Source organism: Vanrija pseudolonga, chromosome 1 (assembly GCF_020906515.1).
Source record: "Vanrija pseudolonga chromosome 1, complete sequence".
NCBI classification, from domain to species: Eukaryota; Fungi; Basidiomycota; class Tremellomycetes; order Trichosporonales; family Trichosporonaceae; genus Vanrija; species Vanrija pseudolonga.
This window is the reverse complement of record NC_085849.1, coordinates 4,194,611-4,209,205: the sequence shown is the minus strand read 5'-3', so window position 1 is coordinate 4,209,205 and position 14,595 is coordinate 4,194,611. Positions and strand designations below refer to the sequence as shown.

The following is a 14,595-nucleotide window of genomic DNA, read 5'->3' as shown; positions in this document are numbered from 1 at the left end:
CTGTCTGTAATGTTAGGTACCGGGGTGCTCGCGGTCTCGCTGTGCTGTGTGTAAGGAAACGAGCGTCGTCGTCGCTGCCGTTGCCGTTGTTCTCGGTCGTCGCCGTTGTCGCTGTTGTATTCTCGGAGTGTGGCACAGCCCGCCCTGTGGTGGCAAGTAGAGTGGCTTTGCGCCACCAACACACGCTCATTGTCCGCCGCCGCAGTGAAAGCCAGCCCGCCAGCCCGCCAGCCAGCCAGCCAGCCACGGCACGGCGGAACGAACAGAGGCGGGCGGAGCGGCGCCGCGCGCGCCTTCTTCTTTCCCTTCTCCTTCTTCTGCCTTCTGCTTCTTGTTCGTGTTCGTTCCCTCGGAAGACCGATGCACGCAGCACCTCGCCAAGCTCGCACGCTCGCATGCTCAGGCTCCATCGGCGCCCCAGCACGCCGCCGTCGAACGCGCCAGTCTGTGCACCCCGCTCGGACCCAGTTGCATCCGGCGCGACGCGGGCATGCCCGCCACACAGCGCGCGCCGAACTCTAAGTCCCCGGCTGGAATGGATGGTCCAGCGTGTACCACTTTAGTGCGTCGTGGCCGCCGTCTTGTTCGGGCACGGCCACGGCCACGGCCACGGCCACTGACGGCGACCAACCACCATCGCCGCTGCGACGGTCATGTTACTTAGTGGCTTTGCTTGCTTCGCTTTGGGGTGCTTGGTCTTGCTCTCGATGATTCCGATTCCAGGCGCCGCCACTTGGCAGCAGGCACTGCTCTCCGAGTCCGTTGGATCTTCCTGGCTGGCTGGCTGAAAGAAAGGCACAGGCAGGGCCAGGTCCGGGGGCGGAGAGTGCGGTGTTGTGGGCTGCGGTGTTGACGTCCAACCGGTGGGCTGTCGGTCGTTGTCGCCCAGCAAGCACCATGCACCGCCTTGTATGTTGGCTGGGCTGGTGACAGCGTGGCAAGGTGGCATGTTGCGTTGTGGTGGCATTGTGGAGCTGCTGTATATCGAGTGTGCTCGACGAACAGTGTGAACACGCGCCAACAACGCTGGAACAACTCTTCAACTCATCAGCGCCTCGTTTCAACCCTCGACCAACGACGCCGCCGCCTCATCCCGTAAGTGCCTCAGGCCACCGCCGCCGCGCGCCGCGCACCTGGCGGCGCGAAAACACTCCGACCTCCGTACGCAGGGCGGCCCTGTGCACATACCCCCGCCTTACCCAGCAAGGCAAGTGCTCTCTATCTATGCTTATGCGCGGTGTGCGCAGGGGGATCGGGCGGGGCACGTGGCGTACAGAGGGGGTGGTGCATGCTTGTTCGGGCAGTGCGAGGGCGAGGGCGGGGGTGAGGGTGAGGATGAGGGTCATCAGTGAGGGCGCGGCCGAGGGTACGTTGATGTTCGTTCGCGCTAGACGACGATGTGCGCGCTGAGGGCGAGGTGGGCAGGGGCGAATGTGTGATTGCGACGAACGAGCGGGTGTGCGTGCACTGCACGGCTGCCGCCGCCAGCGACCAACGAGCGAGCGAGGGGATGAATGGCCGCAGTGCATATGTAAACCGGCCCGCGTCGAGCGAGCGCGCGAGCGCACGACGAAGCAAGCACCTCGTAGCGAGCAAGCGAGCAATAACGAGCAGAACGAGCAGAGCGAGCCGCACGCAGTGAGTACGACTGCTGCCCGCTTGCGCGACGCCACCAGAGAACAAGGTTATTATTTGATGAACGCGCGCGCGACGACGCGTCCACTCACGCACGACCGACAGTCTGGCTCGCGCTAGACGGCTAGCGTCGACGCGCGCATACCGCACAGCTAATTCGAGGATACTGTCGGACGGACGGGTCCGGTGCAGCCTCGCTCGTCGGCAGGCCCGACTGGAATGGAATGAGAATGAAATGTGGGGAATGGGAGTGGCGCGCGCCGGCGAAAGGAAGTGTTAGTGCCGATTTGTGGCGCGTAGAGCGAGACGACTTGGCATTCTCGACGAGCTGGAGCTTTTCGACATGAGGCGGGTGTGGGCGAGTACACTTGCTGTGCGTGCGTGACTTACTCGACGCACTGGGTAGTCACGCATGTGATTCACGCACGTTGATTGATGGCCAGTGGACGTAAGTCGAGTGAGTCGGTCGTCCGTCGTCCATGGCGTTGACTCATTCCAGCTCCACTAGACGCGGCGTTTGGTGCGGTCGGTCGAGCGAGTCCCGAACGTCGTCGCTGACACCTGATTGTTGACACTGGTGTCGACTAAGCTTAGCTCCACAGACTATCTCCGCTCGACAGTCGGTCGGCGAATGCGCTGCGAGGGTGGGGTGTGGCGCAGTCGAGTGGCGCAAGGTGATGCGTGTGGAGTGGGTGGGTGGCACTTGCTGTCACTTGTCCTCAAGAGACAGACTTATCGACTCGGCCGTCCGAGCCATGGGCTCCACTGATGCTCTCCGCTGAGATGTGTAGCATGACATGCCCGTCCACTCTCACCTCCACCCGCCCGCCCACTCCGCCGCCGCCGGAAACCTACGCCGACCAAGCAACCCAGATTAACACAAGGTTTGGCCCCAGCGTCATGCTTCCTCCTCGTCGTCGCCGTCGGCTATGCACTTACGCCCGCTCCACCCGCATCAGCCGACGGAGCGTTCTCCGCCGACGAGGCAAAGCGAGCGGACTTTGGCGCTGCGTAGCAGCCTGCACATGGGTTACTCACCCTCACCCTCCACCATTCACCGCCGGCCGACTGCCGCCCGACTATGGCGCAGCACACGTCATGCTGCTGCTACCTCGCGCCGACTACCGAGCGGTCACTGCACTCGTCGTACAACGTCATCGGCCATGTCATGTCGCTGACCTCTCTACCCCCATGGCTCTCGTTGCTGCCTTACAGAGGAGTTGCCCATAGAGTCGATCATGGGGCCGTCGTCGTTGATGATCGGCCGCCAAGAGGTTGTCCAGCGCCATCATCTGCCAAGGCGACCTCTGTAGAGCGCCAATGCTACCACCTCGCCTGCCCACCACCAATTCTTGCCCAGACTCACGCCCAGCCTTGGCCCAGCATATGTAGCAGTAACACAGCCGTCGCTAGACGGAAACCCCGCGGACAGTGCCAATCAATCCCAGAAGCCGCAACGGCAACCAACCTCATCACCTCACCGCGGCCGGCCGGCCCGCCCCTCCGCGCCGCGCCGCACTCGCCCCCTCACGTCGTCGTCGTCGCCGGCGGTCGACCGACCTCGCCTAAGACAATACAGTTAACGAGCACCTGTTGACACCGCCTCATTATTGCGTTTGGTACGACCCTGCGGAGCTTATCCGTGCAGCACTGAAACTTTCCTTCTCCTGATTGTGCCTCTTGCCTTTTGAGAAGCAGGACAGAAGGGAGGGGGCCGAGGGCCTCATTATTCCCGCACTTTGCGGACCGGCGGCTGCTGCAGCACAGAGAGAGTTCTGGGTCAGGCCCGCCCCCGCCCACAGCTGCGGTACGACTTTGCTGGGTCGTGATGACGAGTGGTGGCTTCGTCGGGGTCAACGGGCTCGGGTGCTGTGCTTTGTCGAGGCAACTACAGTGACGTCGTGCGGGAGGGTGCTGACGGCAGCCAAGCAAGAGTCGACGGCGGCGCGACGTTTCGACGATGATGACGGTTGGAGCTGCTGTCTCGGACTAATGCTTCATCCTGTGGCTTGCGCAGCGGTGCGGGGGATCATCGTCTCGTCTCGATTCGTCTCGCCCCAGAAGAAGCGACGACACCTTGTGCTGCTTCTGTGACACCGAGGGAAAAAGTAGCCGACCTCGCTCTATTGTCCGCAGTCAGGAGCACAGTCAGTCAGCACACGCTGTGCTGGATCAGTCAGCACTGCTTGCCCACTCCGTATCGGACGTCTTCTCCTTCGGGCTCAACATCGGTGACCTCTTTCGGGCGAGAGGACGCAGACGCAAGCTCGCAGGTACGGCCCTCAGCCCTCGTCCCAGTGCCCAGAATATGTCAACTGGGATTAGAGATTTTTCAGTCACACAAGGTGACCAGGAGTCCTGTGAGGCCTTTCTTTGATCTGGGCCAAACTCTGAGCTTGTTGCTGCTAGCGCCAACGCAGCGGACAGAGAGCGGCGGGGGGTGTGCCGACACGGCGCCGAGCTATGCGGACCTCGTCAGCAACGACATACCCAGTACCTCGCGCTCGCGCTGGAATGCAGTACCACAAATTTGTTGGCAAACCTTAAGAAACGCACAACTGCGTCACCCTGCGATCACGGTGGGCCACTTTGGCACTTTGGCTAAGGCACTCATCTTGTAAACCTTGGTTGTTGTTGTTAAGTTTGCGCGTCCTGAACGCCTCGGTGGAGGGAGGGGGGTGCTTGTCATTCTTGTCAATTCCATTCGCTGGGTAGAATGTAAAACGCAGGGCGAGAGCACAGGGAGCAGCAGCGCCAAAAGGTGGCAGCACATGTAGTTTGTTGTTGTTGTTTGGCGCGAGGAACGAACGCAGAAGGAGGACGAGGCGGAGGCGGAGGCAGGCGCCACCGCCGCGCGCCAGGCGCGCCTCGGCACCGTAAGGAATTTTCGGGGTGGTGGCGTAGACTCTGTGGTGGCGTTTGCGGGGTCGCCGAGGCAACAGGCAACAATATTGACATTGAGGCAATTGGACGCGCCTGGGTGATGGCAGCAGGCAGTAGTAGCAAGTACCGATGGAGACTCGACCTCTCGCTCTCCAGAAAGAGATATAAGGAGGCGAATTGGACTGTCGAGAAGCTCCCCTTCAGCTCCTCCCCTCCCTCCTCTCCTCTCCAATGCTCCTCTCCTCCTCCTTTGCAGCGCTCGCGGCTCTCGCCCTCGTCCCCAGTGGCGCAGTGGCAGAGTTCGTCGTCCACAACGTCAAGCCTCTTGTCTATGCGCGTCTCGACCCCATCGCAGCGCCGGGCAAGGTCGCTCCCCACGTCCACATTCTGCAGGGTGCCTCCAACCTTCGTGGTGAGTGCGGCGAGATCTGCCAGCCTGTAGTTCTAGTTCGCTAACACCCCCCCAGAGGTCCTCAACACGCCCGAGGAGCAGCAGAACGCCGACTGCACCTCGGCCATCATCCAGGGCGACAACTCCAACTACTGGCAGCCGGTGCTCTACTTCATCAACAAGGACAACAAGTACGAGGCCATCCCGCACGGCAACACGCGCGTCTACTACCGCACCGACTCGAACTCGATGCGCAACCAGCCCTTCCCTCAGGGCCTGCGCATGATTTCCGGTACCGCCATGTCCCGTGACCTCTCGGACCGCCGCACGATGGGTATCTCGATCCAGACCAACGTCAAGGAGCTCGGCGCGTGGCTCCCCAACTCGACCAACCACCCCGAGCCGTACAACAACGTGCGCCTCACCGTCGCCTTCCCGTCGTGCGGCAAGGCCGACCAGACCCTCGACTCGCCCAACCACTTTGACCACATGACCTGGCCCATCTTCCGCGGTGGCGGCCTCGAGCGCGAGAACTACTACGGCGGCTTCTGCCCCGACTCGCACCCCATCAAGTACCCCCAGCTTCTCTACGAAATCGTCTACTACCTGTACCCCGAGCAGACTCCCGACCCGAAGAAGAAGTACAACGTCATCCTCTCCAACGGCGACGTTACCGGCAACTCGCTCCACGCCGACTTTGTCGCGGGCTGGGACGCTGCTCAGCTCGCCCAGGCCGTCGCCTACGACCGTCTCGAGCCCCAGCGCCCCTGCAACGTCGGCATGTCCATTGAGAAGTGCCCTCCGTTCGCGTCGCCCGCCATCAACAACATTGACAAGGCCATGGCCTGCCGCTTCTCGGGCCAGGTCCCCGCCGAGGAGGTCGGTCTCTTCCGCCCCATCGACCAGCTGCCCGGCTGCAACCCCGTCTGGGCGCCCGAGAACGGTCTCAACAAGCCCACCAACTGCCCGTGGTTCAAGGGCGACCCCGGATTCGTCGGCCCCAATGCTTGGTGGCAGAAGGTCTGGGGCGACCAGTCGTACCCCATTGTTGCGCTCGACACGCCTGACAACCAGGACTGGAACAACGGTATCGCCTCCAAGATCTTCAGCTCGGGCCGCATGGGACGCTGGGGCACCTCGCCCGGCGGCGGCAACAACGACAAGGTCATGGTCGGCTCGGCCAACGACATCAACGCCAACAAGAACGGCCCCGGCCAGCGCAACGCCCGCGTCAACGGCATGAAGAACTCGTGCGCCTACAACGGCATGTACCCCCCTACCCAGTGCATCCCCCGCAAGGACCAGTGGCAGACCTACGGCGTCAACAACGCCGCCCCGACCTACACTGCCAACTCGATCGCGGCCATCTGCGGTGCCACCAACTCGCACGGCCCCGTCCAGCCCTCGGACAAGTACATCAAGGGCCCTGCCCCCATCATCACCACCGCTGCCAACTGTGGCGCCTTCCCCTCGCCCGCTCCTCCCAAGAAGCGTGAGCACGTCCATCGCGAGCACTTTGGCTCGGAGCAGGCCTCGGGCCCCACTGCTGCCCCCACCCCTGCGCCTACCCCCACCAACTAAGCCACCGGCGTCCTTCATCTCCATCTTTGACAGCTGGAGCCCCACATTCATTCCTGTACAGTCTACTCCCACCAATCCCATTCACAGTCCTGTACAACCTTTGACCAATGCATTTGAATAGAGCGTGATTACAATGTGTGCTTGGTGTCGACGAGGACTGTTGTGATCTAACCGGCGGCGGGCTGATCCGATGGCCACATGATGTCGGTCGGTGGGTGGGTAGTCGCTCACTTCACGCTAAGTCGTTATCAAAGTTGGATAGCCTCATCGTTTTTCTCCGCGGCATGGGCATGGACTCATGATCGTTGTCTACGCTGTCTACGCGTCTATGTACGTGACTCATCGCGACTGTCGTTATTGTCATGCATGTACAATATACAATCTTTACATTGCCCTCTCTGTGTCGCCCGTCGGTCATTGCTTGTCAGAACTGATCTCGTCACGGGCCCCATTCGGCCTCCGTAAATCACGGCGACTGCTGGCTGCTGGCTGGCGTGCCGGTAAAGCCTTTAACCCGGCACGACAGGGAGACCCTCGTCATTTCCCTTGGCTCTCCCCGCCCACGCGCTCCACTGTGACCGCTGTTCAATGTCAATGCATGTACCGTACCGGGTAGAGAAGCCTGTCGTCGTAACCGTGCTCAGCTAGCAAAGCAAGCCCACCCACACGCTGCAGAGCCGTGGGCTGAGCAGGGCGGCCACCACACTGCGCGCGTCGTAGCCCTGCCACGGTGGACAGTGTTGCCGAAAAGTGCACCACCACACCACTGTAGCCGGCGCATCCAACAAAGTCGTTGACATCTCTCATCCTTCACTCTCTCACACACACATCCACTTCTCCATCATGCCGCCTCTTCAGACAAAGGTCTACCCCTACCCCCCAACCCTCGACCTCGCGGACCAGAGCTCGGTGCGTAACCCTCCATCCAAATGCACAAATCACGACGCCGCGGCTAACTTTCCCAGCCCGTTCCCGGCACCCAGGCCTTCAACACTAGCAGTGAGTACCCCCCAGCCTTGGCAGCGCAGCATGCAGCTAACACACCTCTAGGCGCCTACCAGAATGGTGAATACACGCCCATGGGCTCAAGCTAACCCGCAGCCATCTTCAAGAAGGACATTCTCGAGAATGTGCCCGGCACAGTCTACCAGATCTTCGAGGACGGTAAGTCGTGGAGCCGGCGGCCAAGACTTTTGCTTCCCGCCGCGCCGCCGCCGCAAGGCTTCAACTGCCAGCGCACCCAGCTCACACAACACAGCTGTGAACGCCACGCCCAGCCCAACCAGACGCTCTACCGTCGCCGCCTGCGCACGCCGCCCGCCAAGGCCGGCGAGCCGCTCGGCTGGTCGCACAAGACGGCCGACACGACCTACGCCCAGGTGCGCAAGCGCCGTGATGCCGTCGGCTCTGGTCTGCTCGCGCTCGAGCGTCTCGGCCGCCTCAAGGACCGCCGTGTCGAGGCCCGCGGCGACGCCGGCGCCGACGTCGCCGACCCCGAGCCCACGCCCAAGGAGATCTCGCAGCCCGGCGTCCCCGTCTGGGGATCCCGCCTCAAGGCTGGCGCTCGCCGCGGCTGGGGTGTCGGCATCTGGAGTATCAACCGCGAGGAGTGGCAGGTCATCGACTTTGCATGCCACGCATACGGCCTCGTTGGCGTGAGCTTGTACGAGACCCTCGGCCCCGACACCGCCGAGTACATGTAAGTGGAGCGAGGTTGTGGGGCACGCACGCAGCAGCAACTGACACACCGCGCAGCACCAACTTCACTCCCCTCCCCGTCATCTTCGCGTCGTCCAACCACATCCAGGACGTGCTCCGCCTCGCGCCCAAGTGCCCCACGCTCCGCGTCCTCGTGTCGATGGACAAGATCTCGCAGGCCGAGCGTGACCTCTTTGGCCAGTGGGCCTCCGAGGTCGGCGTCCTCCTCCTCGACCTCGAGGAGTTTGAGGAGTGGGGAAACTCGCCTGGCATCTACACCCCTCCCGGCCCCAACCCCGGCCCCGAGGAGGCCGAGATTGACAAGAACCGCATCATGACCATCTCGTACACCTCGGGCACGACCGGCAACCCCAAGGGTGTGGTCCTCACCAACTGGAACATGGTCAGCGCTACCATCTCCAACTGCTACGGTGCGCCCGTCGCCGCCATGAAGCCTGGATTCAAGCACTTCTCGTTCCTCCCCCTCGCCCACATCTACGAGCGTATCATTCACTTCATCCTCCTCCGCGCCAACGGTATCGCCTGCTTCTCCACTGGCGACGTTACCCGTCTCCTCGAGGACGCTCAGATCTTCAAGCCCAACCTCTTCGCTGGTGTCCCCCGTGTCTGGAACAAGTGAGTGGAGGAAGAGCTTGCGAAGTGTGCCTGCAAGCTAACCCGCCCACCCCAGGATCTACGCGGCTATCAAGCTCCAGATGCAGGCTCCTGGCGTCAAGGGTGCTCTTCTCCGCCGTGCTGTCGACGACAAGCTCCGCAACTGGCGCGAGACCGGCAGCGTCACCCACCCCCTCTGGGACCGCCTCGTCTTCAACAAGATCCGTGCCCTCGTCGGTGGCGAGGTCCAGTCGCTCGTCACCGGCTCGGCCCCCATCTCGCCCGAGGTTCTCGAGCTCCTCAAGGTCGCCTTCTGCTGTGACTTTGCCGAGGGCGTGAGTGATAACGAGCCAAGCATTTGCTAACGTTTCTAGTACGGTCTGACCGAGACCTGCGCGTCGACCACCCGCTGCGTTCCTTGGGACGTCGGATCCGTTGGCACCACCGGCTTTGTCGGCCCCAGCTTCGAGGTCAAGCTCCGCGACGTCACCGAGATGGCTGTGAGTTGAGCAGGTGGCTCTGGCGCAGCAACTGACACACACAGTACACCCACGCCGACTCGCCCAACCCCCGTGGTGAGCTCCTCATCCGCGGCCCCAACGTCTTCAAGGGCTACCTCAACGACCCCGACAACACCAAGAAGGCCCTCGACGCCGACGGATGGTTCTACACTGGCGACGTCGCCGAGATCGACTCGGCCGGCCGCGTCAAGATCATTGACCGCATCAAGAACGTTGTTAAGCTCTCGCAGGGTGAATACGTTGCCCTTGAGCGTGTTGAGGGTGTCTACCTCCTCAACCCCATGTTTGTCTCGATCCTTGTCCACGCCGACTCCCTCCGCGACTCGCTGGTCGCCATCACGGTCATTGACCCTGTTCCCGGCGCCGCCTTTGTCAACAAGATCCTCGGCACGAGCATCACGCCCAACGAGACCGACAAGCTCGACGCGGCGCTCCAGGAGCCCAAGGTCAAGGAGGCCCTCCTTGCCTGGTTCGAGGGTGCTGCCCAGGGCGCCAAGCTCAATGGCTATGAGCGGATCAAGGGTGTCCACGCCACTGTTCATCCATTCGACGCCAGCCTCATGACTCCCACCATGAAGATCAAGCGCAACGTTGCCGCCGACTTCTTCAAGAAGGAGATTGACGAGCTGTACGAGAACGCCGCCGCTGCCAGGTCGAAGATTTAGAGAGTGTACCGACGTGTTGTCAGATGTTGAACTTTGAATGCAGTCTTGCTACAGTTTTACCAAAGCGGGGGCTAGAGGCAGGCGCTCAGCTTGCATGCAGATATCTCTCCTCGATCTCCTCCGATGATGGCCAGGGTCTACGGTGGTTGCCACGTGCACCACGTGGAGTGGCGACTCACGTGACTTGACGTCGAGATTTTGAAAGTCGCACCACAGTCGAAGCCGATGCAGATATGCAGATGCAGGTGCGCGATCCAGCTTCAAGCAACAACCACACCAACCCACACCACAAAATGGCGACACCAGCAACGCCAGCGGCGTTCGGGACCCAGCTCGCCAACGTCCGCCGGCTCTCGGCCTCGGGCCAAGCGCACCAGGCCAAGCCTGCGCAGCTGCTCCTCGCGGTCGAGGCGTCGATCGGCGCGTCGCTGCCCAACGCCGCCCTGCCGTACTCTGCCACGGCCTACTTTTCCGCCTTGCTGCAAGTACTCGAGAAGGCATGCTCCGACGACATTGCCGAGGGCGAGAGCGGCGAGGAGGTCGCCGAGAGCGAGAACATGAGTGCCGGCGCGCTCCTCCCCGCCGTTCTGTACCTCCTCGCGATCGTCGTGCCCGAGACGCCGGTCTCCGTCGTGCTCTCCAAGCTGTCGGCGACCCTCGAGCCCCTGCTAAGCCTGTACGACACGGCGCTCGCGCACCCGCCTGCCCTCCGCTCCCTGGTGCAGGTGACGACCAGCCTGCTCCTCGCGGCGTCGACCAAGCCGTCCGTCCTCACGTCGTCCCCGCTGCTCAAGCGCAGCTGGAACTACCTCCTCGAGCTCAACCTCGACCCGCGGCCCAAGGTGCGCCATGTCGCGCAGGAAGGCGTGCGCAAGGTGCTCACTACGCCTGTGCCCCCGCGCCTCACGCCCGGCGCGCACCCTTACCTCCCGCGCGCGCGCGACTGGGTCACTGCCGCCCTCGAGGAGGAGCTTGCCGGCGGAAGCAGCAAGCAGAAGGGCAAGAAGGCGCGCTTTGCCGACGCCGAGGATGCAGAGGGCAAGAAGGCCATCTGGGTCGTACAGGGCCTGCGCGGCTGGGTCGCCGTCTGGGGAGACGAGCAGCTCTCCCAGCTCTGCTCGCAGCTCCTCTCGCTGCCCCCGCTCGCACACCTCACGACCCAGGTCTACTCGCTCCTCGCGCACCTGCTCTCCCCTCCGCCGGCCGACTCGGTCTCGGCCCAGCCGGCGATCATGACCAACCTGCCCACTATCGCCAACAGCCTCCTCGCGTCGCCGCCCGAGATTGGCAGCGCCGACATCCCGGCGTATCTGTCCGCCGTGTCCAACACGCTCATCAAGATGAGCCTCCAGGACCCGGCCAACGTCCCGGCATACCTGCCCAAGGTGTTCAACCTGCTCTTCAACGACCTCCTCCTCGCCCCGTCGGCGCCCAAGGCCGTGCTCGACGCCGCCGCGGACGCCATCTCGAACGGCCTCATCCGCTTCTGTGTCTCGGACGACGCGATCATCGCGACCATCGCCTACCTCCGCCACGGGAGCCACGCGCCCGGCGCAAGGAAAAAGCAGAAGACGCCATTCCTCACCCGTGTGCTCGCCGCCGTCACTGACGCGCTCGATGCCCACGCGCTCCGCATGCCCTACCTCTTCACCATCCTCACCGCCCTCGTCTCGCGCCTCCGCCTCCGTGTCACGCCAGGCGAGCCCCAGATTGACGCCACCGGTACCGCGCCCACCGCTGCCGAGGAGCTCCTCCTCCCCCTCATCACCGAGGTCGGAGACCTCCGTGTCCAGAAGGGCTTCGAGGCCAAGGACAAGGTCGACGAGGTCGTCGGCATGGCCATTGAGGTTATCGGTGTTGAGGGCGTTCTCCGTGCTCTTCCCCTCAACATTGAGCCTGATGCGTGAGTTATCATTATGACGGAGATGTAACTGACAAGCAGCTCCGGCCGCACCCCCCAGCCCGGCCGCGCTCACCTCCTCCCCCTCATCCGCTCACGCACGACCAACGACTCGCTCGCCTTCTTCGCCGACTACTTCCGCCCCCTCTCGGAGCGCATCTTCGAGCGCAAGGTCGCGGCCGAGGACGCCGAGAAGGCCGCCGAGGCCAAGATCTGGGAGGTTATCGTCGGCCAGATCTGGGACTGTCTCCCTGGCTTCTGCGAGATGCCGCGCGACTTGAAGGAGGTGGGTTGCTGACCCTCAGGCGAATGCTAACCCGCACAGGGCCTTACCACCCCCTTCCTCAGCCTCATCACCAACCTCCTCTACACCCAGCCCCTGCTCCTCTCCCCTCTCCTCCGCTCGCTCTCCCAGGTCGTCAAGTCGACGCAGCAGCTCGCCGCTTCGACGACCGACCCCGCCGAGCTCCGCAAGCAGTTTGGTATCGACCAGGCCGCGGCCGCCGCCAACATCGAGGTCCTCAAGGGCCTCGCCAAGGACATGGTCTCGGTTCTCCTCAACGTGTTCAGCAAGCTCGCTCGTGAGCAGCGCGGCATGGTCGGCGAGGTCATCGGCACCTGGGTCAGCATCATGTCCGATGAGGACATTGTCGAGACGTACAACACTGTCGCGTCGCACCTCTCGGCCAACCTCCACACCACGACTACCCCCGCTGAGGGCGCCTCGCCCATCTCGCACACTATGCTTGACCTTCTCATCATCTTTGTCCCCCACCTGCCTGCCGCCCAGTCGAGCGCGCTCTTCGCCGCCGTCTCGAACAAGGAACTGCTCGAGCACATCGACGCGACCGTGCAGAAGAAGAGCTACCGTGTCCTCAAGCGCCTGCTCGAGGCCGGCAAGCTCGGCCCCGCGGCATCGGGCGACAACCTCGAGGGCTTTGTCGAGCGCCTCAACGAGGTCGCTGCCGGCGTCGGCCCCGGTGCTCAGCGTGACCGTCTCCAGCTCCTTGCCACCCTCGTGGACGTCATCCCCAAGGACCGCCTGCACCTCATTCCTGAGATCCTCTCCGAGGCCACTCTCGGAACAAAAGAGGTCAACGAGAAGGCGCGTGACGCTGGCTTTGACCTGCTCGTTGTCATGGGCCACAAGATGGCCCAGGGCGGTGAGGTCAAGCAGTCTGTGCCCGTCGACGACGACGAGGACAACGAGGAGATGGCCGAGAGTGAGTTGACGGATCCTTTCTCGATGTTCCCAACTGACACCACAGACACGGTCGAGGCCAACGTCCAGGAGTACATCACCATGGTCGCCGCTGGTCTGACCGGCACCACGCCCCACATGATTAGTGCCAGCATCAACGCCCTCTCGCGTCTGCTGTTCGAGTTTAAGGACGATGTGTCCAATGAGCTCATCTCGGAGTTGGTTGCCACTATTGTCGTCTTTGTCGGATCCAAGAACCGCGAGATTGTCAAGTCGGCTCTTGGCTTCATCAAGGTCGCCGTTGTTGCCCTGCCCGTCGAGACCGTTGAGCCCCACCTCAACACCCTCGTCCCTGCCCTCCTTGGTTGGGTTCACGACCACAAGAACCACTTCAAGTCCAAGACGGTGCACATCTTTGAGCGCATGATCCGCAAGTTTGGCTTTGACACTGTCTACCGCCACGCACCCGAGGGCGGCGAGCGCAAGGTCCTTGACAACATTCGCCGCAGGAAGGAGCGTGCCAAGAGGAAAAAGGCCAACGCCGACGAGTCGGACGGCGAGGACAAGCCCAAGACTTCGTCGGGCAACGCCTTTGACGACATTCTCTACAACTCGGACTCGGACCTCGGATCCGACAATGAGGAGGAGCGCGCTGTCAAGCCGCTGTCCAAGCGCCAGCGCAAGGCCCAGGCCGCGGCCGAGGCTGCCGCTTACATTCGCCACGACGGTGACGAGCCGATGGACCTGCTCTCGCGCTCCATTGCCGGCGGCATCACGCGTGCCGACCCTGCTGCGGCTGCACGCAAGCGCAAGCCTGGACAGGACGCTGCACACTTCAAGACGGACAGGAGTGGCAAGATTGTCATCGAGGAGTCTGGCGATGAGGACGACGGCGACGACCACATGGCTTCCGACCGTGCTGCGGGTGCTGGCAACGCGTTCTTGTCAGCGATGCAGGGCACGGACGGCGCCACACGCGACGCGCGCGGCAACCTCAAGTTCAACAAGAACACGAAGCGCTCGCGCGACGAGGACCGCGAGGACGAGGCCATGGACCTGGACGAGCTTATTGGCGACCGGCCAAAGAAGGCGCCCAAGAAGAAGCAGCAGGTGCAGAAGCTTGGCGAGGAGTTCCGGTCGAGGCGCGCCGGCGGCGACGTCAAGAAGAACGGCGGCCCCGATCCGTTCAGCTACGTGCCCATTGGGCAGGCGGCGCAGCGCAAGGGCCAGAAGGGCCAGCGCGTGTCGCTTACCAACAAGAAGAAGGGCTCGCGGGCATAGTTATGTTTTGTGGTCTTGTTAGATATCCGCATGTGCATTATTTCTGTACGCGGGGTGCGGCGGGGCAGGCGCCGGCGGGCGACGATGTGCGACGCGACGGAAGGGCATGCCCTGTGCTGGAGCCAACTCGTCAGGTGTCTGGCTGTACACTGCCTGAGGAGACACATCCACAACTCAGGTCAAGCACCACACCAGCACATGCAAAAGATGTGCCTCGCTCCCCC

General features: G+C 62.9%; 3 protein-coding genes across 4 annotated transcripts; all 3 read left to right on the top strand.

Annotated features, from left to right (window-relative positions):
* Nucleotides 1-4,749: 4,749 nt before the first annotated feature.
* LOC62_01G001575 (uncharacterized protein) lies at nt 4,750-6,490 on the top strand (the record flags this gene model as incomplete). The annotated part of the gene is made up of 2 exons (XM_062768071.1): nt 4,750-4,930; nt 4,986-6,490. The coding sequence occupies 2 exons, from the start codon at nt 4,750-4,752 to the stop codon at nt 6,488-6,490; spliced, it is 1,686 nt and encodes a 561-aa protein (XP_062624055.1).
* A 661-nt stretch (nt 6,491-7,151) lies between these two features.
* On the top strand, nt 7,152-10,053 carry LACS7_2 (Long chain acyl-CoA synthetase 7, peroxisomal). 2 transcript variants are annotated; one of them, XM_062768069.1, is made up of 9 exons: nt 7,152-7,399; nt 7,456-7,489; nt 7,541-7,555; nt 7,592-7,654; nt 7,712-8,189; nt 8,246-8,824; nt 8,880-9,138; nt 9,178-9,303; nt 9,348-10,053. In XM_062768069.1, exons 1-9 carry the CDS (start codon nt 7,334-7,336, stop codon nt 9,987-9,989), a joined length of 2,262 nt encoding a protein of 753 aa, XP_062624053.1. In that variant the 5' UTR covers nt 7,152-7,333; the 3' UTR covers nt 9,990-10,053. The 2 variants fall into 2 exon arrangements, with proteins under 2 accessions (XP_062624053.1, XP_062624054.1); XM_062768070.1 differs by having other exon boundaries at nt 7,592-8,189.
* Nucleotides 10,054-10,253: 200 nt separating this feature from the next.
* Nucleotides 10,254-14,498, top strand: RRP12 (Ribosomal RNA-processing protein 12). Its single transcript, XM_062768068.1, has 4 exons — nt 10,254-11,892; nt 11,932-12,175; nt 12,215-13,112; nt 13,158-14,498. Exons 1-4 carry the CDS (start codon nt 10,283-10,285, stop codon nt 14,369-14,371), a joined length of 3,966 nt encoding a protein of 1,321 aa, XP_062624052.1. The 5' UTR covers nt 10,254-10,282; the 3' UTR covers nt 14,372-14,498.
* Nucleotides 14,499-14,595: the final 97 nt, after the last annotated feature.

Excerpts from the sequence above, each read along its gene's own strand:
- RRP12 (XM_062768068.1), top strand. The coding sequence starts at position 10,283 with ATGGCGACACCAGCAACGCCAGCGGCGTTCGGGACCCAGCTCGCCAAC. Across the intron at positions 11,893-11,931 it reads CTCAACATTGAGCCTGATGC|CTCCGGCCGCACCCCCCAGC; the intron begins GTGAGTTATCAT and ends ACTGACAAGCAG. Across the intron at positions 12,176-12,214 it reads TGCCGCGCGACTTGAAGGAG|GGCCTTACCACCCCCTTCCT; the intron begins GTGGGTTGCTGA and ends TAACCCGCACAG.
- LACS7_2 (XM_062768070.1), top strand. The coding sequence starts at position 7,334 with ATGCCGCCTCTTCAGACAAAGGTCTACCCCTACCCCCCAACCCTCGAC. Across the intron at positions 7,400-7,455 it reads ACCTCGCGGACCAGAGCTCG|CCCGTTCCCGGCACCCAGGC; the intron begins GTGCGTAACCCT and ends TAACTTTCCCAG. Across the intron at positions 8,825-8,879 it reads GTCCCCCGTGTCTGGAACAA|GATCTACGCGGCTATCAAGC; the intron begins GTGAGTGGAGGA and ends CGCCCACCCCAG.